The sequence below is a fragment of the Equus asinus genome, chromosome 1 (assembly GCF_041296235.1).
Source record: "Equus asinus isolate D_3611 breed Donkey chromosome 1, EquAss-T2T_v2, whole genome shotgun sequence".
Classification (NCBI taxonomy): domain Eukaryota; kingdom Metazoa; phylum Chordata; class Mammalia; order Perissodactyla; family Equidae; genus Equus; species Equus asinus.
This window is the reverse complement of record NC_091790.1, coordinates 140993358-141015839: the sequence shown is the minus strand read 5'-3', so window position 1 is coordinate 141015839 and position 22482 is coordinate 140993358. Positions and strand designations below refer to the sequence as shown.

General features: G+C 35.9%; 1 protein-coding gene across 4 annotated transcripts in view; it reads right to left on the bottom strand.

The window, feature by feature from the left end:
* MIOS (meiosis regulator for oocyte development) overlaps positions 1–22482 on the bottom strand; it is a 45652-nt gene that overhangs the window by 20098 nt on the left and 3072 nt on the right. For 2 of the 4 annotated variants that reach the window (XM_014854387.3, XM_044766776.2), the window contains 6 exons: positions 18507–19848; positions 18076–18174; positions 11252–11506; positions 9654–9823; positions 6936–7001; positions 5902–6060 (listed from right to left, as the gene is read on the bottom strand). In XM_014854387.3, coding sequence (XP_014709873.1) covers positions 5902–6060; positions 6936–7001; positions 9654–9823; positions 11252–11506; positions 18076–18174; positions 18507–19800 — 2043 coding nt within the window. In that variant the 5' untranslated portion in view covers positions 19801–19848. Of the gene's footprint in view, positions 1–5901; positions 6061–6935; positions 7002–9653; positions 9824–11251; positions 11507–18075; positions 18175–18506; positions 19849–21086; positions 21287–22482 lie in introns of those variants that run through there. The other 2 variants (XM_070508960.1, XM_014854388.3) reach the window with 2 other exon arrangements.

The window sequence follows — 22482 nt, the reverse complement described above, 5'->3', positions numbered from 1 at the left end:
GGAGAAGAGAGGGAGAAGGGGGCAGAAAGCCTATTCAAAGAAATAATGGCTGAAAACTTCCCAAACCTGGGGAGGGAGATGGAACTTCATGTGACAGAAGCCAAAAGATCTCCAAACTTTATCAATGCAAGTAGACCAACCCCAAGACATATAGTAGTGAAGCTAGCAAAAGTCAACGACAAGGAGAGAATACTAAGGGCAGCCAGGCAGAAGAAATTAACCTACAAAGGAACCCCCATCAGGCTTTCAGCAGATTTCTCAGCAGAAACTTTACAGGCTAGAAGAGAGTGGAATGATATATTCAAAAATCTGAAGGACAAAAACCCGCAGCAGAGAATTCTCTACCCAGCGAAAATATCCTTCATATACGATGGAGCAATAAAAACTTTCCCAGATAAACAAAAATTAAGGGAGTTCATTGCCACCAAACCTCTTCAAGAAATGCTCAGGAAAACCCTCATTCCTGAAAAATCAAAAAAAGGAAAGGGACTACAAAACCAAGAGCAAAGGAGATGAGTAGAAGGACAACAACAGAGAGTAGCAGCTCTCCATCAGAACAGACTAAACCATGGGATCAGAAACAAAGGAAATTGAAGAGAACTGGAAAACAAGACATAAAATGGCAGCGGTAGGCCCCCACATTTCAATAATCACTCTAAATGTAAATGGATTGAACTCTCCAATCAAAAGACACAGAGTGGCAGGATGGATCAAAGAACAAGACCCAACAATATGCTGCCTCCAGGAAACACACCTCAGCCCCAAAGACAAACACAGACTCAGAGTGAAGGGATGGAAGACAATACTCCAAGCTGATAATGAACAAAAGAAAGCAGGTGTCACTATACTAATATCAGACAAAGTAGACTTCAAAGTAAAACAGGTAAAGAAAGACAAAGAGGAACAGTATATAACGATAAAAGGGACTCTCCACCAAGAAAACATAACACTTGTAAATATATACGTACCCAACACAGGAGCACCAAAATTTGTAAAGCAACTCTTAACAGAACTAAAAGAAGACATCAACAACAATACTGTAATAGTAGGGGACCTCAACACCCCATTAACACCAATGGATAGAACATCCAGACAGAAAATCAACAAGGAAATTATAGAATTAAATGAAAAATTAGACCAGATGGACTTAATACATATATATAGAACACTTCATCCAAAAACAGCAGGCTACACATTCTTCTCAAGTGCGCATGGAACATTCTCAAGAATAGACCATATTTTGGGAAACAAAGCAAGCATCAATAAATATAAGAGAGTTGAAATAATATCAAGCATCTTTTCTGATCACAATGCTATGAAACTAGAAATCAACTACAAGAATAAAGCAGAGAAAGGTGCAAAAATGTGGAGACTAAACAATACGCTGCTGAACAAACAATGGATTATTGAAGAAATTAAAGAAGAAATCAAATATTATCTGGAGACAAATGAAAATGAGAACATGTCATACCAAATCATTTGGGATGCAGCAAAAGCAGTCCTAAGAGGGAAATTCATCGCAATACAGGCTCACCTCACAAAACAAGAAAAAGCTCACATAAGCAACCTCAAATGACACCTAACAGAATTAGAAAAAGAAGAACAAAGCCCAGAGTCGGTAGAAGGAGGGAAATAATAAAAATAAGAGCAGAAATAAATGATATTGAAACTAAAAAGACAGTAGAAAGGATCAATGAAACAAAGAGTTGGTTCTTTGAAAAAATTAACAAAATCGACAAACCCTTAGCCAGACTCACCAAGAAAAGAAGAGAGAAATCTCAAATAAATAAAATTAGGAATGAGAGAGGAGAAATCACAACAGATACTAAAGAAAAACAAGGGATCATAAGAGAATACTATGAAAAACTATATGCCAACAAACTGAACAACCTAGAAGAAATGGACAAATTCCTGGACTCTTACAACCCCACCAAACTGAACCAGGAAGAAATGGAGAATCTGAATAGGTCAGTCACAAGCAAAGAAATAGAAACAGTAATCAAAAAGCTCCCCAAAAGTAAGAGTCCAGGACCAGATGGCTTCTCTGGAGAATTCTACAAAACATTCAAAGAAGATTTAATACCTATCCTTCTCAAACTATTCCAGAAAATTGAGGAAGATGGAGTACTCCCTGACACATTCTATGAAGCCAACATCACTCTGATCCCCAAACCTGACAAGGACAACACAAAGAAGGAGAACTACAGGCCGATATCACTGATGAACATAGATGCAAAAATCCTCAAGAAAATTCTGGCAAACCGAATACAGCAATACATCAAAAAGATTATACACCATGACCAAGTGGGATTTATACCAGGGACACAGGGATGGTTCAACATCCGCAAATCAATCAACGTGATACACTACATTAACAAAATGAGAAACAAAAACCACATGATCATCTCAATAGATGCAGAGAAAGCATTTGACAAGATCCAACACCCATTTATGATAAAAACCCTCAATAAAAGGGGTATAGAAGGAAAGTACCTCAACATAATAAAGGCCATATATGACAAACCCACAGCCAACATCATACTCAATGGACAAAAACTGAAAGCCATCCCTCTGAGGACAGGAACAAGACAAGGGTGCCCACTTTCACCAATCCTATTCAACATAGTACTGGAGGTGTTGGCCAGAGCAATTAGGCAGGAAAAAGAAATAAAAGGAATCCAAATAGGCAATGAAGAAGTAAAACTCTCGCTGTTTGCAGACGACATGATCTTATATATAGAAAACCCCAAAGAATCCATAGGAAAACTATTAGAAATAATCAACAGCTACAGCAAAGTTGCAGGGTATAAAATCAACATACATAAATCAGTAGCATTTCTATACACAATGAACCAACAGAAAAAGAACTCAAGAACTCAATCCCATTCACAATCGCAACAAAAAGAATAAAATACCTTGGGATAAATTTAACCAAGGAAGTGAAAGATTTATACAATGAAAACTACAAGACTTTCTTGAAAGAAATTGACGACGACATAAAGAGATGGAAAGACATTCCATGCACATGGATTGGAAGAATAAACATAGTTAAAATGTCCATACTACCTAAAGCAATCTACAGATTCAACGCTATCCCAATCAGAATCCCAAGGACATTCTTTACAGAAATTGAACAAAGAATCCTAAAATTCATATGGGGCAGCAAAAGACCGCGAATTGCTAAAACAATCCTGAGTAAGAAAAACAAAGCCGGAGGCATCACAATCCCCGATTTCAAAACATACTACAAAGCTACAGTGATCAAAACAGCATGGTACTGGTACAAAAACAGGTCCACAGATCAATGGAACAGAATTGAAAGCCCAGAGATAAAACCACACATCTATGGACAGCTAATCTTCAACAAAGGAGCTGAGGGCCTACAATGGAGAAAAGAAAGTCTTTTCAACAAATGGTGTTGGGAAAACTGGACAGCCACATGTAAAAGAATGAAAATCGATCATTCTTTTTCACCATTCACAAAAATAAACTCAAAATGGATCAAAGACCTAAAGGTTAGGCCTGAAACAATAAGTCTTCTAGAAGAGAATATAGGCAGTACACTCCTTGACAGCAGTTTCAAAAGAATCTTTTTGGACACTATAACTCCTCAGATGAGGGAAACAATAGAAAGAATAAACAAATGGGACTTCATCAGACTAAAGAATTTCTTCAAAGCAAGGGAAAACAGGATTGAAACAAAAAAACAGCCCACTGATTGGGAAAAAATATTTACAAGCTACTTATCCGACAAAGGATTAATATCCATAATATACAAAGAACTCACACAGCTTAACAACAAAAAAACAAACAACCTGATCAAAAAATGGGCAGAGGACATGAACAGACATTACTCCAAAGAAGATATAAGTATGGCCAATAGACACATGAAAAGATGTTCATCATCGCTAATCATCAGGGAAATGCAAATCAAAACTACACTAAGATATCACCTTACACCTGTTAGATTGGCAAAAATATCCAAAACCAAAAGTGACAAATGTTGGAGATGTTGTGGAGAAAAAGGAACCCTCATACACTGTTGGTGGGAATGCAAACTAGTGCAGCCACTATGGAAAACAGTATGGAGATTTCTCAAAAAGTTAAAAATAGAAATACCCTATGACCCAGCTATCACACTACTGGGTATCTATCCTAAGAACCTGAAATCAGCAATCCCAAGAATCCCATGCACCCCTATGTTCATCGCAGCATTATTTACAATAGCCAAGACGTGGAACCAACCTAAATGCCCAGAAAATGACGACTGGATAGAGAAGATATGGTATATATACACAATGGACTACTACTCAGCCACAAAAAAGGACCAAATTGTTCCATTCGCATCAACATGGATGGACCTTGAGGGTATTATGTTAAGCGAATTAAGCCAGACAGAGAAAGACGAACTCTGTATGACCCCACTTACAGGTGGAAGTTAACATATAGACATGGAGAACCGATCGGTGGTTACCATATGACTCAGCTATTCCACTACTGGGTATCTATCCAAAGAGCTTGAAGTCAGCATTTCCAAAAGTCCTATGCACCCCAATGTTCATTGCAGCATTATTTACAATAGCCAAGACATGGAAGCAACCTAAGTGCCCATCAACAGATGAATGGATAAAGAAGATGTGGTATATATATACAATGGAATACTACTCAGCTGTAAAACAGAACAAAATCATTCCACTTGCAATAACATGGATGGACCTTGAGGGAATTATGTTAAACGAAATAAGCCAGTTAGAGAAGGATAATCTCTGTATGACTCCACTCATATGAGGAATTTAAAAATGTGGACAAAGAGAACAGATTAGTGGCTACCAGAGGAAAGGCGGGGTGAGTGGTGGGCACAAAGGGTGAAGTGGTGCACCTACAACACGACTGACAAACATTAATGTACAACTGAAACTTCACAAGATTGTAACCTATCATTAACTCAATAAAATAAATAAATAAAAAATAAAAGCAAGATCCAATTATATACTGCCTGCATTTTAAATATATTTTATAAATGTTAAGAGGTTACCAATCCATTTGCACTATGTAGCCATATATCTACAGTTTGATTTAATAGACATAATCTCATCTCAGTAAGAAAAAAATGATACATTATGTTATAGAAGGACATCTTTTCTTCCATGGGCAGTGGCCTGATAACTTAGGGTAAGTTCACATTGTGGTATGTGGGCCAGTATCTATGCTTGTTTTTAAGAAGGTAGGGTGTGGGAGGGGGCATTTTATTATGTTTACCCAGCACACAGCATGCTTTCATAATGTATAAAAGGATGAGGACAGGAAAGAGGACAACATGAAAGGATAAGATTAATTGGACGACTACAGGAAATTTCAGGGAAATGCCCTAAATTTTCACCATCTTTCCAACAAGAGTAAAATAGAAGGGAACCTTTGCCAGGAATCTGTTTTTAACCACAGGACAGTAAAAACAGAAAATAGGTGAACCGGATACCCCAAATCATGCCTATTGATAATAAAAAGGGAAAATGAGAGTTAAGAGAGCTGTAGTATAATTTGCCCTCTGTACTTTAAGTGACACCATAGTTCAGATCAGGGAAAAGCAATCTCTTTCGTACAAGGTGTATTCTGTCAACAATTGGAGAAACTGAGGAAAGATGTTGCTGCTCCATTTGAGCTTTATATAAATTCAAGGCTGACACTTCCCAAAGTGAAAGGAAAAACTGGGTAACCCAATGTAGGGAGACTTAGAGAAAGTAAGACAAGGCAGAAGTCCTCTGTAGATCAAGTGACTAAGTTACAGCTAAATGCCTTCTAAAGATCCTAAGCAGGCAAAAGGGCATATCTACTTAATGAGGGAAGAAAATACGGAAGCTGGTTATGCATTTTTTCTTTAAGCTGCTGCCACACTGCACTAACCTGTAACATGCAGTAACTTGCTGTTTGGACATCTCCAGTTCTGTCAACATAACTCTCCATTAAGTCCACTCCATCTTTAGTGAGGCCTGTTAGCAGTATTCCTTCCAAATTTCCAGCCTCTTTCATTTCATTGGTCAACTTTTCGATGTATCTATTTAACTGGAAAATTCAAAACGATTTTTCTGAAGCAATACATTTTACCAGATATTTTGCACTACAAAATTTCTACATTTGTACCAATTTTACTCTTAAAGGAAAAGAATTTAAAACAAAAGCCTTTGCAAAAGTCTAGATATGTGATCTCTAAGAAGTCTGCATCTATTATAAATTGCAATACAGTATCCAAGAATTTAAAATACTTTTTTAAAAAGGCTAAGGCATTCACTATGTTTTGATAATTATTCTATAAAAGAACTAAAAGAGGGTTTACTAATTTAATTTTAAAGAGAACTGTCCTCATTTTCTGCAAAGTTCTTTCCATCTACTATAGCCGGATGTAATAGACTCATAGAATCTGAGTTGGAAGGGAACTTCAAGATTATCAAAAATACATAATAAAAAGATCATCTCTTGTAACATCTTCCCCACTTCATCCCACCCCAAACTCTAGCCAAGATTCCTCTATATTCCCCTAGCACTTTCTGCTTATTATAGTACTTAGCACTTTTGTATTACTAGCTGTTTATGTGCATTTCTCTCACTATATACATAGCACATGCATTCAGTACCTGTTTATTATATTAGAAAATGAAGGAATCCTTTTATGGCATTCCTAATAGGTGAGTTTAACATCTTTATCTACTGATTAATCTCATTCCCAAAAGCAGAAACAAACTAAAATATTAAGTCAGCATTCTTAAGGAAATCTAGTTACAACACATTTACAATATCGTGACCTAATAAACTATAACTTTACTTTTCAGAAGGATTTATATATAAATCTCACACATACATATTTATACATAAAGATTAGTTTCTTAACCCAGTGACAGTAAATATTATTACTTCAAATAAAGAATTAAATCAGTTCTTACCTGACTATCACTAAGGAATTTACAAGCAAATGCCACTCGGTCACGTACAGCAACCTTGTTTTCATACTGAAAAGAAGAGAAAGAGCAAGGAGTTACTTGTAGGTGCTATGAGTTTTAAATCTTTGCAGCCTAAGTGTTTTATATACCTAATATGCAATTTTATTTTCAAATGTATTAATAAGTTATTGTGTATACACTGGCAGAGCTGTTGATTGCCTAAGATGCCATTTTTAATTTGTCTCTCAAAAAACTCAGTGCTGAGACTATTTTCCTTGAAAAGTAAAGATTCACCTCTTAAATACTGACCAATTCAGTTTTAAAAAATTCCAGTTCAGTCTTATATAACTCCAACATAAAATAAAAGCAATGATGTACAGTTTATCAAATTTAATCGTTCCATCTAATCGTTCCATCATAGAAATTAGTTGTGGGAAAAGTGAGGAAATCTTTCCTTGGCTGCTAAGTTAATCAACAAATTTAGGAAATCTGTGAATTACCAGTGACTATACTAGTGTGAATACACCAGTACAGAATCTAGAAAGAATATTAATAAATGTTTCTAAATACAAAGCAATAAGTTTTAAAACATATCCTTGTAAGTAAATAGGCATACTTTTGTGGCTATAGTAAAATACTCATATAGGTGGTTTGTGGCAAAATTTTCATAGGCACAATAAATAAATTTTTGTATACTTGTCAATATTATAAAACACTATTTTGAAAAATGTTCACTATAAATGTGGAAAGGTACAACTTTGTGATAAGTAAAAAACAGTTTAAAAATGAAAAAAAGACCTTATTTCCATTGAAGTCATTCTCTGAAATAGTTTTCCTCCTTTAAACATAAGATTACTTCAGTTGATACCTATCTTAGTGTGTTTTCTCATTCATGAGAAAATGAATATGGTTCTGCCCTAAAGAGGGAAGATGTTTGGTACAAACTGAATTTAACTCTTAGATTCAGGTGCATGTGTTACAATTTTGATCCTAGAAAGAGTTATAAATACTATCTGCCCCATTTTACAGCTGAGAAAGCTAAAACCCAAAATTTAACTGACCAGCTAAGGTAAGTGGCAGAGCAAGAAATCAGGTCTTTATCTTCTGATTTCCCAATTCAGTACTCTTCACTAGATTACAACTTAACAGTTTTTTTTAAAAGAACATTAATTATAATTATTTACACATAAAGTATAACTAGGTACACTCTTGAAACAGTTTGGAAATATGAACTTCCTACTCAAAATAATGTATCCCTTACCTAACAACCCAAATTTAGGTATAGGAAGAGTATTATAAGAGGTCACAATTTAAAATACAGAAATTTAATATTTAGACAATATACTTCTCTACCAATTTAAAATTTGAACAATCTACTTCTTTTTCTAGCCTTCATCATTCTCTAACATTTCCTGAAAGCACTGTTTTATTTCTTCAAGGTACAATATTTAAAGTCTTCTGTTTAAAAAAAAAGTAATAACAATAAAAACAAACAAACAAAAAACCCAACATCCTCTTGGATATTTATTTGAAGTTGCAGAAAAGCTCAATAGTATTTTATTAAAAGTAATGGACAAAATAAATAAACTAAGGAATTGCCAAAATGGACACTAACAACATTTATTAAAATTTTCATTAAAATACCTCAAGAAGTACATGTTTCTATAAATTCGTAGGGACTGACATTTAAATCAATTATTCAAGAAATGTATATTTTATAAGAAATGTCAAACACAGAAAAAATTTCACATTAGAAAGCTCTTTGTAGTGCTAGAAAGCTGCCCAGCAATGCGAAAAAAGTTGTGGTACTCATGTGAAGCTTAACACGCAATACCTGAGCCTGATAAGCAAATCTCACTTAATTCTTTCTTCCCTACTTTGTGATAAAAAACCCACTTGGTGATGTGGTCACAGGTGATTAAAGCAAGAGAGGAAAAAACAGCAATGAAAGATGAAATAATAAAAAAATAAAACAGTCTGTATAAGTAGTGTGATCATATAATTTCTCTTCCAAACTGGGACATGTCTGAGAATGACAAATACTAATTCAGACAAGATACATGGTCATTCTGACCATAACCGATCATATTTTGGTTTACTTAAACAAAAAAACCCACACACACACTTGTGTGTGTGTATGTGAGGAAGATTCACTCTGAGCTAACATCCACTGTCAATCCTCCTTTTTTTGCTTGAGGAAGATTAGCCCTGAGCTAACATCTGTGCCAGTCTTCTACTGTGTATGTGGGATGCCTCTACAACATGGCCGATGAGTAGAGTAGGTCCTCACCCTGGATCCGAACCTGCACACCAGGGCCGCTGAAGCGGAGTGCATGGAACTTCAACCACTCAGCCACAGAGCTAGCCCCACAAACACTTCTGAAAAATTCTATTTCAATACAAAATTTATGCTTATATAGTTGTAGAATTCTGGAGCTGGGTTCTTAAGCTAAAGGATGAAATCCTATTCCTTCTATGTCTGCAGATTACATTATTAAAACTATTAAAAAAATCAAGTTCAGTTTGCTACCAGCTAATTAACTTTAGGTTGGGGATCACATTCAAGAAGAGTTGCCCCAAAAATGTTTAAGATAGTTTATTTTAAGTAATATAAAAGGCATCAAAATATAGTAATATTTTATGCAACAGATATTTGAACATTTTAACAGATAAAAACTCCTATCTTTAAAGGAAAGTCTTGTGAAACAGAAATTTTCTCACCAGTACTCCATCATAAGATCCTGTTTCACTTGTCAGAAATGCAAACATGACACAGAGATACGGGTTGTTTAATTGTAATCGTAGAGTGCTGCACATTTCTCTCCAAAGTGAGTTCTTCTCATCCGTACAGCCCGATAAAGCCATTGCTACCACGTTAAGATTCAGATCACCTGCAGGTTAAAAACAGCCAGCTAATCAAAATCATCAAAGCTTAATATCTCCTCCTTCCAGTTCTTAAACCATAAACAAAGATGAGAGGGTGACTTTTACCCCTAGAAAAATAAGCCCACTAGAACAAGGGTTTTGATTCAGACTAGAAAATATGATAAGCAGCAGAAGCAAAAATTTCCATTCTTTCAAAACCTGTACCCACATTGCAAACCCTGTGCAGGACAAGTATATCTTTTAATTTTCAGGTCCTCATTCCAGGCAGGTTCCTATACAGTATGTTACCGTTTAGGGCCTAAATGAAGAAAAGTGAAACCATCCTACCAGAACCATTGCAAACTTTATCAACAAGTTCACAAATGTTGTGATATTTCAAAGGATTGATAGTAAATATTACTGTATCTCAGGATGCAATTTTCAAAATCTTTTCTTCCCCGATTCCTAAATATCCTAATGTACATACTTATGTTTATGTTTTAACTGCAAGGTACTGAAAGCCAATATTTCAGCTTCCTTATATTACTATACTTTAAATTTTCCTAGGACAAAGTTAACTATCAGAATTACCATAGAATTGTATTTAGACACATTTGCAACAACACATTTGTTACCGATAGTCTTTTAAACATTTGTCCTTAGTAGTTTATCTGGCTGCTGCTAAGCTGTTAACTTGGCAGTCAGCCCTATGGCTGCCTAGCCTTCTGACACAAGCATAGCTACCAAAGAGGAAACTAAATTCACCTTTAACTTTTACTCTTAAGTATTTTCTACATTTATTATAGCAGCTTTCTTATTCTGTTTCTTGATCCTAATCATTTTCTTTCTTTTCCAAATAAAATGGCACTTCTCACTTTATGTTAATAGCCTTGTTCTTCATTTCTATAAACTTTCCCCAAGTTACTTCGTGCTTGCTTCCTCTTCCTACTCTATCAAAATAGATTTAAAATCTTTTAAGATTAAACACCACCACCACCACGAACAACAAAGCAATTAGCTTCTTTGAATGCTGCTTCTTTGAAACTACTGAGTCAGAGTTTCCTAAAAGTCAACAAATAACCATCCAAAAGACAAAGTATAAACTAAACTATACTCAAGTCTTTGCCATAAAAATGCCTGCCAGCTAAAGTAGTCCTAATCTCCAAGAAAATATTTTAAAAATGTATCTTTAAAAGAAAAAAAATTGAAAATGGACACATTTGAGCATTCCTTATATTAGAATGATAATCAAGACATATTTTCTTTTATACAGACATAAACCAACACATAAACAAAAGGGATGGGCTAACATTTACTTTCGTAGCTACAGTTCTGTGCTAATTTTGCTTTCAAAATATTTACATAAAAATACTGATAAGATTTTTGAAAATTATCAGCATCTTTTCTTTAAAGGATTCTATGAACTACAAGTATCTTAGAATATAACCTAATACCTTTTTCTGAAGATGCCCCCTCATTCAGGATTTGGATTGCTCGTCGAATATCCAAGTTGAACAACGCCACAGCAGCAGCTCTCTCCCATTCCTCTTCTTGCACAAGGGAGTTCAAGAATGGCCCCACATCCGCATCTGTTCCTTTCTTTATCCACCCACAAAGCTGTAAAGCTAAGATTCTCTCTTCATTTAAATTCTGAATATCAGTTTGCTTATCCAGTCCACTCCAACTATGTCTGCTGCTTTCCACCATTCCTAAAAAGAGAACCATTTTTGTATTAATTGCTTATTATTTTTTGAAATCTATTTGGAAAGTCAGTTTTACAGAGAAGTATTTCAGCATCAGATTTTGAATATGTGACTTCTCAGCCACAATTTTATGACAGCATAAATATAAAATATGCCACAAACAAAACATATTTTACATGTTGCTAATTACAATAGCTTCTCGAGTTATCAAAAACAGCTACTGGAACAAGAGTGAATGGTCCATGGACCAAGCTGAGTCACTGCTTCAGAGAAGCCTCCCTGACCACCTAACCTAAAATAGGCGCCACCTGCTGTCATCTAACTAAGCATTGTTTCCTCTACTTCCTTCAGCACTAACATAGGCTCCCATGTTTCACTTACTAATTTATCTTTCAGTCTTATCTCTTCTCCAACTAGAACATAAGCTCCAAAAAGGCAGGCACCTTGTCTGTTTTATTTCAAAGGTATCCCCAGTGCTTGAGATCCAGCAGACGCTGCTGCTCTCTCTCCTTCCCCTACTTTCTCCATCTGTCTGTCTGTCTTTCTGTTTCTGTATGTGTGTATAAACCTATATATGAAAAAATGACACCATAAACATTAAAGTACTTTGAAAGGTTAAGGTAAGTACTAAAGCTTAAATAGAATGGGACTGATCTGAAGGTGATTTCCCCCTTATTAAATCAGGAGACTTTATATTCTCATTCTCTTTTCATAAGGAATCTAAATAATTCTTGTAGCATTATTTAGATTGCAATTAAGGCAGCTGATCTTAATAGCAGGATAATTTCAGTTAGGATGATACTTGATGTCAAATAAAGGTAAAACAAAGACAACAGTTAAGGACTCTATTAAATGCAACTCAAATTTTTAAAAGTTTTAGAAACTCTTACCATCAAAATTGCCACTATGTAATTATCTATAGTTATTTTAGCAAAAAGGATTTTCAGAATAAACTGAATTAGAAATTAGGTAGCTAAAATGTCCAACATTACAAATGTCTTGTATTAGTAGTAATTTACATTTGTAATTTACAGTAATTCTACACTTATATAACTACGATACAGTAATTATAAATTTGTAAATAACTACATCACTAACAAATACATAGGTTTTAAGAAATAATTTAACTTGTCTGGTAGGCAAATGGGCTTGTGCTGCCCCCTGGTAGCCACACCCTTGTATAATCCCCTCCACTTGAGTACAGGTGGAATCTATGACTTGCTTCTAAACAAGAGAATATAGCACAAGTGAAAGCATTTGCAGGTGTAAGTAAAGTTATTCAGTTGACTCTGAGTTAATCAAAAGGAGATTATCCTGTGTGGGCCTGACTTAATCAGGTGAAACCTTTAAAAGAGAGTCCGGAGGTAAGAGAGGAGGAGCAGGAGAGAGATCCTCCTGCTGGTCTGAAAGTAAAAGTTGCCATGTTGTGGGAGGGTCTGTTAAAAGACCATGTGGCAAGGAAGCCTGAGCTGCCTCTAGGAACTGAGGGTGGTCCCTGGCTGATAGCCAGCAAGGATACCTCAGTCCTACAACCTCAAGGAACCAATTCTACCAACAAGTAAATGAGCTTGAAAGAGTACTCCGACCTCCAGAAAGGAACAAAGCTTGGCCAACATCTTCATTTTAGCTTTGTGCGACCCTGAGCAGAAGACCCAGTTAAGCTGTGCCCAGACTCTGGACCCATGTAACTGATGGGACAATAAATGCAAACTGTAGAAAACTAACATACTGTACAAAGGTGACTATAGTTATACTCAGTCTGATAAGGCATTAAAGCAATAAACATAAGCAAAAATGAGAAAATACTAACAATAAAATCAGTTGTCATTTGCAAGTCAAATATGTGTATATGTATAATGCAAAACATTATTTCTTAAAATTCATTTAGTTTAAGTAACTGGAAAGAGTAAAAACAGTACATAGGAAAAGTCTAAACTCTCCATCATACCTAATTCATACTTTTAAATAACTTGTTTGATTATACGATGTTAGGTTATGGCAAAAGTCTACAATATTATTCATATTAGGACACATTTTAAATGATATATCATTGCTTTATGAAAAAGTTTCAAGATGAGTTACTTGTAAAATTTCAGAAATTTTAAAAAGTTAAATAATCTAGTAGAATTACTTATTTTTAACCTTACTATTGGAAACTGTTGCCAATTCAGGTCAAGGATTTTAGAGGAGACTTCTGAAAAGAAATTTTCTTCCTTTAAGAGAACCCCCTGCCCATCAAAAAGAGGAAGCATGATGCTCCGTTAGCAACCATGAGGGAAGTCAGTTGAGTCAAAATCACTTTTAACTTATGCAAATAAAAATTTAAAAACTATGAGAAAACCTTGAATAAATAATAAAGTTAATAAACACATGTTAAAAATTAAACAAGGCAGGGCCAGCGCAGTGGCGTAGTGGTTAGCTTCAGCGGCCAGGGGCTCGCTGGTTCAGATCCCGGGTGTGGACCTATGCACTGCTCATCAAGCCATGCTGTGGCAGGTGTCCCATATAAAGTAGAGGAAGATGGGCACGGATGACAGCTCAGAGCCAATCTTCCTCAGCAAAAAGAGGAGGATTGGCAGTGGCCGTTAGCTCAGGGCAAATCTTCCTCAAAAAAAATAAATAAATAAACATTATTTTCCCAAATAACTAAATTGTTTAGACAGAATGTAGCTATTAAATTTCAGGCAGAACAAGCTACAGATGTACTGTAAAGTATTTATTTTCCTATCTCTCCTATAAATTTTGGATTCATTGCTGAAGATAACTAATGGTAAAAATAATTTTAAATAAAAAACAGCTATTTTTCAAACAATTCCTCACAGTTTAATAATGTTCCAGGTTTTTTACAGTTTTTATTGTCTAGAAATTCTATCATGGAATAGAATAGAGATCAATATATATGAACCCAAAGAGATAATTTCACTGCTAGGAGGCAGAAAGATATCCTGCAAGTCAAGTGCATAGACATTATGTCATGTACTTTGGCTGCTCAGAGACCTCCTTATAACTATGATAACTATCCTATAGGTAATTAGGGTTATCAAATAAGCAAAGTGATATTATTGTGGGGTTTTTTTTTTGGTGAGGAAGATTGGCCCTGAGCTAACATCTGTGCCATCTCCAGTGGTCTACACCTCTAAGACTTTACCCATTCCTTTCATGGACACACTCCAAATTGTTCCTCCTCCAAAACAGCAACATTCTAACCACAATCTCATAGCCTTTCAGAAATCTCACTTCTATATTCTTCATCCTCACAATCTCTTGACCACTCATATCTTTATTTATCAGTCTTCTCCTGTCATTTTCCTCCCTATCCAACTTAGATCCCAAGGACCAACAAATGAATCATTCTCTTGCTCGTATCCTTAATTCCCTTCTCCCATTGTCCTTTATTCTATCTTCTGGTAAAACAACATTGCCCCACAATCCTTCAATGTTTCTCAAAAAAAACTCCCTCTTCTCCGTATCTTCTTTCCACAACCTCCCTGCTCCTACTCAACAAGCAAATCTACTGCATCGAGAAAATAGGAACGATCAGGTGGAAACCCCCCAGCCTCGCGTCAGTGAACCTTATACAACTTGCACACTTTGTCCCTTTCCCTCTGGCTAACAGGAAGAAGGTGTACATCCTCCTATCTAAAGATAATCTTTCACCTCTGCTCTGGATCCCATTCCCAAGAATTTTACTCTTCACCCTCTTTCCTCTGCATCTTCAACCTCTTTCTATGGGCCTCCTCATGCCAGCATTGAAACATGCTTAAATCAATCTCATGTTAAAAACAAAAACAAAGCAAAAAAAAAGGCCTCCCTTGACCCCAGATTTGCCTGCTGCTACTACTATCTTTTTATCCTCCTTGATGTAGTCAAATTTCTTGAAAGAATTATTTAAAATGGATGAATTCACTTCTTCAGCCTACTCTAAATTTCTTGCCCACTGGACATCTCCACCTTTCTATCTCAAATTCAGCTTACTCAAAAATAAACTATTCTTCTCAAATGCACTTTTCATAAGTTACTCCTGTCCTAACTGGTACCAGTATAACTCAGTTTCCTAACCTAAATATATGTATGTTATCTTTCACTTTTCCTTCTCCTCCATCCCCTTTAACCAACTGATCATTAAATTTTGTCCCACCCTCTAATCTATTCACATTTCTCTCGCTTCTCTGCCACTAACCTTAGTAAGAAAAGCATTATATCTTGCCTGATTACTGTGGCTCCTGAGATCCATGCTATCAATCTTGATCCTCTCCAATTCACTCCACACACAGAGTGACAGCTCCAAAACACAAATTTAATTCTATCACTACAATTTAAAATCTTTCCTTGGTTTACCATTACAGGATGATAAATCTCCCTAAATCCTTACCATGATTTCTAAGTCCTGAGTTACCCTATTGCTTGCTTTTCTAGCCTCCATTCTTTCTTCATGTCCTTTCTCATGCTCTGTTCCAGTAATACTGGATGTGTTATGCTCCTTCTTCTCTGGGCTCACTGCATATGATGCTCCCTGCCTGGACGTCATCTTTGCCTTTTCCTCCTCCAGAAACCTTCTCTAATCCCTACGACTAGATTAGGAATTCTTCTATTCATAACTGACTGTTCTTCCTCATGTTGTAACTGCTTATTTACTTATCCATATTCTGAACTAGAATGTAACCTCCCCAAGAGCAGCGATGCTATCTATTCAGTCTCCATGAGGAAAGAGACTTACCTATTTTGTTGATAGTTATGTCTCCAGTTCCCAGGACAATTCTTGGCACATAGTGAGCAAGTAACAAATACTTGCTGAATGAATAAATTTACCTTACACTGTAGTTGTAAGAATTACATAAAGTAACATGAAGAAAGCAACTAGCATGTCTAATTCATAGTAAGCGCTCAATATATTTTATTTGTCACCAAAGTTAAAATTTAGCTGTGTGCTCTAATAAACTTGTACGTTAGATTACTGTGGACAAAATGACTCAATGTGTTGACTTACTGTGTGTTGAATTATTAGAGACACAATTAGAGAAAGAAGTGTAGCCAGATAAAACAGAAGACTAAGATGCAGGAGAGCCATCTTTGACAGTCATCTATTTTTCACCTTTGGGTAGGAGAAACAAAAATATAAACCAAACCAAACAAAAAGCTGAAAGTCTAGCAATGAGGAAATCTTTCCAACAACAGTAGTCATTTTTAGTCTGGGTAAAGACTACTGTTGATTCAAGTCAATATACTCAGTTTGTCTCTACTGCACCAGAAGCATATAAAGATATTCCACCTTCTCCCTTGCTTTTCCTCAAAGGTAGTTCATTGGCTTTCCCCTAAAATATACCAAAATACAACAAAAATAGAAATAAACCTCAGAGTAACAAGGTGGCCTTACCTACTATATAGCCAAAATACTAAAAATTCTATAAACTTGATGTTTCTTTACAGCAGTGGTTCTAAGATCATGAACCATGGTATTCAGGTTCATTTATAGGGGTAACATAGTAAATCTACCCTTTTACTTATATTATCAAAAATGGCAGTTTAATTGAATTCATTCATTTTATTATTTATAGTAGAAGTTACTTTTTGGTGGAGAGCTAATGAGAGAACACTAAAATGAAACAGATCAGATAAGTCTACTGCATCTCTCAGCAATGCGGACCAAAGCAATTTGAAAGTCCTTTAAAAACAAAACACACTATAACAACAGTTTAGTTGAAATGCTTAACCTACTCTTTTTAAAAAACGGCATTTTATTTTCTATTTTGCATTACTTGTATAGTATTTATGAAAGTCCAAGTTATAAAAACCAAGTTGGATTTTTACTTCTACTATTACTCTTTGACTAAATAACATGAGCTACTTTTCTAGCAGCTTGACTTGGGCCCAAATACCATTGCTAACAAAACCTAGATACTGAATCCTAGGTTGGGGGGGTGATTATAATATAACCCACAATTTAATTCCAATAAAAACAATAAGAACAACTGTTTAAATAAGTTAGTGAAAAAATAATGAGTTTGGCTCTTTTGTCATCTTTATTTTATTCTTAAACAGTTTATCAATACCCATCCTACATTAATTCATACATTCACTCAATCATTAAGGACTATTTCGGGTAAGGCTCCTTCTGCTAAGGCCATACTTCATGTCATTTAATGACCGTGCCATTAAGTAGCTAAGGCAAAATATTTGGGCAGGAAAATGAAAAGAAAGACTTCTTTATTAGAAATCTTTTAATTTAGTTTTTATAAAAGCAAAATACTGTAATAAAACCTGAAGTAACAACCAGGATCCTGCAAATCATCTAATGTAATACCTCTCGAAGTGGATCTTCAAAAAAAGTAATACTGAATAAATGAGTGAATAGATTTAGAAAGTCAATATCACTTAAAGAATTCAAGACTTCCTCCGAAAAAATTTTGGATATAAAAACAATTATGCATTTAACTCAACAATTCACTAAAGCATCTAATCAGAAATTTTTAAAAAAGAACATTTATGTACACTATCCTGAAATAGCTAAATGATGGGGAAAAATAAGAGTAGAAAAATTATAAACAACTGCAGAAAATAAAACGGAATTTTCTTACCCAAAGATGATTTTACAATTGATTTAATTCCTGCATAAACCAACGATCCTTTGTTGCCTGGAGACTTCTGATCCATATCCTCTGTATACTGCTTCATAAGTATTTAAATGCATAGGAAATACTAGTAGTGATGCATAATAAAAATTTCAAAGCTAAATTTCTTTTGATTTGGAGCCAATTCATAATAGGCATCAGTGCAAGTAAGCTGGTTCTACTCTCTTGTAGAGAAACAGTTTCTTCCTCCTACATGATCTGCAAAGCAGTATTTCAAGTTCAACAGTTTTAAACAATTTTACTTTGTAATTTTAGTATTATGTAACTTGTATTTGCATATAAAACATTCAGCGTTATATTTACAGACTGACCTTTCAGTAAACTTCAAGAACATTTCTATCTGATTCATTTCACAAAATTCACAACGCAAAGGATATAGTGCAGAGTATACCAGAGTGACTTGAGCTGTGGATCTTCATTTCCAGCTAAAATATGGTTTCTCCACACCTGTTCTGTATCAAGTCCATACCTTGATAAAGCCCGAAGGCGCATCTTTGTTGCTATATCTTTTTCTAAGGAATTATCATTTTCTTCTTCTGCACATTCATACAAATGACGACCACAAGCCCACATTAAAGATGTAATTGGGCTCCAGGCAAGAGATATCCTTTCAAAAACAGTGAAGTCGGACATTGTTCGGTTGGGAGTTACAACTATCATTCGATTTTGACTTGTTGGATGCCAAGCAAAGGAAGCAATATAATTGTCACAAGGTTGCACACTTCTTTCAATTATTGTGGGTTCGGTTTCATCCCCAATGGGAGTGGGTGTGTGCTGCATATCATATAATCTAATAATATTACTATCCCTTGTTAAAGTGGCAAGTAGACCAGTCCTAGTTGGACACCATGCTACTTTTGTTAAGGGCTTTGGTTGCTCAGTCAAAGTCAAAACTGGCTTCTCGAATTTCCTAAGATCCCATATTGCAACCTGACCTTCATAGAAGGAAGCAACACGATCATGGAAGTATGGGTCTACTGTCACCCCCTGAACAGCTTTTGTATTTACAAACATCTTTTGGCTTGTATTCCGAAGATCGAATATGGCTAAGTTACGATGCATACCAGCAAGGAGAAGTTTCTGGTCTCGTGGAAGCCAACAAAGAGAAAGACAGGCATCATTCTGTCCTAATTCATAAAGTGGTTTCGTTACTAATAATGTTGTTTCAGTTTCACCTGCTGAAAGTCTCACTTTCTCCATGGGAACTATATCAGGAGTATATTTGCTGCAGATATCCCATATCAACACTGAAAAATCAGCTCTATGTTTATCTAGACCAGCAGCAAGCCAGTTACTATCCAGCGGATTCCATGCAAGGGTATTACATTGTCGTGCATGTTTTGGAACAAATTCTTTTCCTATCAAATCTTTGAACTTTGAGTTATGATCTTGACCAAGACTTGTAAGAACAACTCGACCATTTGCTTGTCCAACTGCTAGGAGACATTCAGGATCATAACTGAGATACCAGGCAACACATTTCATGTAGGGTGTATCTGAATTTATCGACAGTAATGTAGCCGCAGAGTCTTCAGATAAACGTAAAGATCCGGCTTTGAGTTCTGAATTCACAGTAGATTCCACATGATAAAGGCTCAGTTCTGAGTCACACACAACAAACCTATCAACCTGGTGTGGTGCCCACAATATATCAGGTTTGGTACCACTCATGTTTATTGATGTGCTCAAAGAGTCCAGTCAGGTCCATTCACTGAAAATCTGTTTAAAAATAAAAAGTTTTAAAATGTCAACAAAATATAATTCTAAGTTGAATAAACTATTCAGAAAGTCAGGAAATTATACAGGTACCCTGTTTTTCAATATATTTATATTTCTTCTATTTGCTATGAATTCAAGACAATATTTATTAATTAAAAGGGAAAAAGAAGAACTTCCTCCAATAACATGCACTGGTAGGAATCAGAAAACTCCATTCTGGCTTTACTTCCCATGATCAATTATCTTAATTGCACTGTTACCAGCACCTTCAATTTAACCTTAGGGTTAAAAACAACTTCAGTGTGGTGACCAAATTAATAAGTATCATCCCTTTGAAGGGGGATAAAACTTTAAAGGGTTATGAATCACGTTCCCAAGCAATAGTTTAGAGCGGCACTATCCAACAGAACTTCCTGCAATCATAGAAACGTTCTATATCTATATTGTCCAACATGGTAGCTACTAGCCCCATGTGGCTACTGAGCGCTACCTAGTGTAAATTTTAAATTTTATTGCTTAATATAAATAGCCACACGTGGCCATCATAACAGGCAATGCAGCATTAAAGCACAATGCTACCAGTAAGCAGAGGTCTCTTCCTCAACTTTCAAGAGTAAGCAGCAGCCCTATAAGGCAGAATAAACATTGGAATGTAGTTCTATTCCTAACTCTGATATATATTAGCTATATGCCTTGGAAATGCCTTGTGTTTGGGGGTTCTTTTGTTTTCTCATCTGTATAACGTAAGAGTTGGTTTAGATGAGCGTTTCCCAAACTTCAATTATTCAAGTACCACCTGTGCCATCATTTAAAATTTTTCTTTAAATCGACTCATTTCTAAAATCTGAAAATCAACTTTTACCTCATCATAAGATGCATAAACCATGGATATAATATGCTAATTATATTTTTTCCAACATACAGTAAATATATAACTATTAAACATGCTTGAGTTTTACCTAAAATCATCCTCTTTACAACCAGTGGTACACATACCGCATTCTGGGAAACTAAGTGATCATTAGAGGCTCTTTCAGTTTTCAATTCTATAAACTTTGAATAAGTATCGAAATGGGATTTTTGAAAAGAAATCTAACACTTTAAGCACAAACCAAAAACAGCTCTGTTAGAAATGTTAATTTAATAATAAAAGCTGCCTACAAAAATTTAAACGTCAGTTTCTAACCAAGTCTGGCTAGAGGGTACAGTCTGGATTAAAAATGAACAAAGATACTTACAATCTTCATGGCAACTGGTACCTGTACAACCATGTTGTCAGTTCTTAGAAGGTGAAGCTACGGTTCATTCATCTCTCTATCCTCTGTACCAGATGTAGATCCTGGCACAGACTCCTATTAAAGATTACTAAATAAATTCAATTCAAACATACTTGCTTTACTTTTTGATCTTGTAAAAGTTTCCTTCAGGAATTATCAGTCTAGAATTTCAATAGACATAAAATTTAGATGACTGGAAAAAACCTCTAAGAATTCTTATACTGGCTTATTTCCTTCCTTAACAGTTCTGAAGCCCAAGAATCAGTCATTTCAACTATATTCTTACTGGCACACTCAACTTCTTCATGTCCTTGCCACTTTGGGTTTGCCTTCCCCAACCCTAGATTAACCCAATTATTTACCGTCTTCTTTCCTCAACTCAGGCTGCCGGGTCTCACGGCTCTCCAGACTGACTCCATAAGAAATTAAGGTATACGACATGTCTAGCCTGTGGTGCTGGTTCAGCAATTCTTTTATTCATCTTTCCACTCTGGCCTTCATGAAATTCATCCTTATATAATACCACAATGATCCTTTTGAAACACAAACTTAACCAGGTTATCTAACCGCTGCTTAAAACCCCCTAATGGTTTCCAACTGCTCTTATTACAGACTTCCAAATCTTCAACACAACCTACAAAACCCTAAGTGCTTTGGCCTCTATCTACTGCTCTGACCTCAAGGCACACCCATTCTCCTTCTTGAAAACTGTTCTAGCTACATCGTCCTTTTAAATTCCTAGACTGTAACCCCCGTGCCGCCTCCACTCACCACATCTTTGCAAACGCTATTCCTTCTGGTTGGAGCATTCTCCCTCCCTTCTTGGCCAAGTTTTAACACCTGTTCAACCTTGACAACAACCCATACTCTATCCCCTCCCCGGTCTAGGTCAGGTTACCGAGATGTATACTCTCACTGAACAGTATTTCTTCCATTTAAACCACGTTCTCTGTCTCTCCTACGAGATTATAAGCTCCATAAGAGCAGGTAAAGTATCTTTTGCTCTCTATTTGTACCTCTAGTACTCAGCACAGTGCTAGGCACTTTGCAGATTTTTTTTTTTCTTAAAGATTGGCACCTGCACTAACACCCAAGACCACCACCCCCATCCCCGCCCCGGTACACAGTTGTATATTCTAGTTGTGGGTCCTTCTGGTTGTGCTATGTGGGAGGCCGCCTCAACATGGCTTGAGGAGCAGTGCCACGTCCGCGCCTGGGATCCGAACCAGTGAAACATCAGGCTGCTTAGGCAGAGAGAATGAACTTAACCACTCAGCCATGGGGCCAGCCCCTAGATATTTCATAATTATTTGTTAAATGCTCCTTGTGACACTTCTCACACTGCTATCCCCTAATT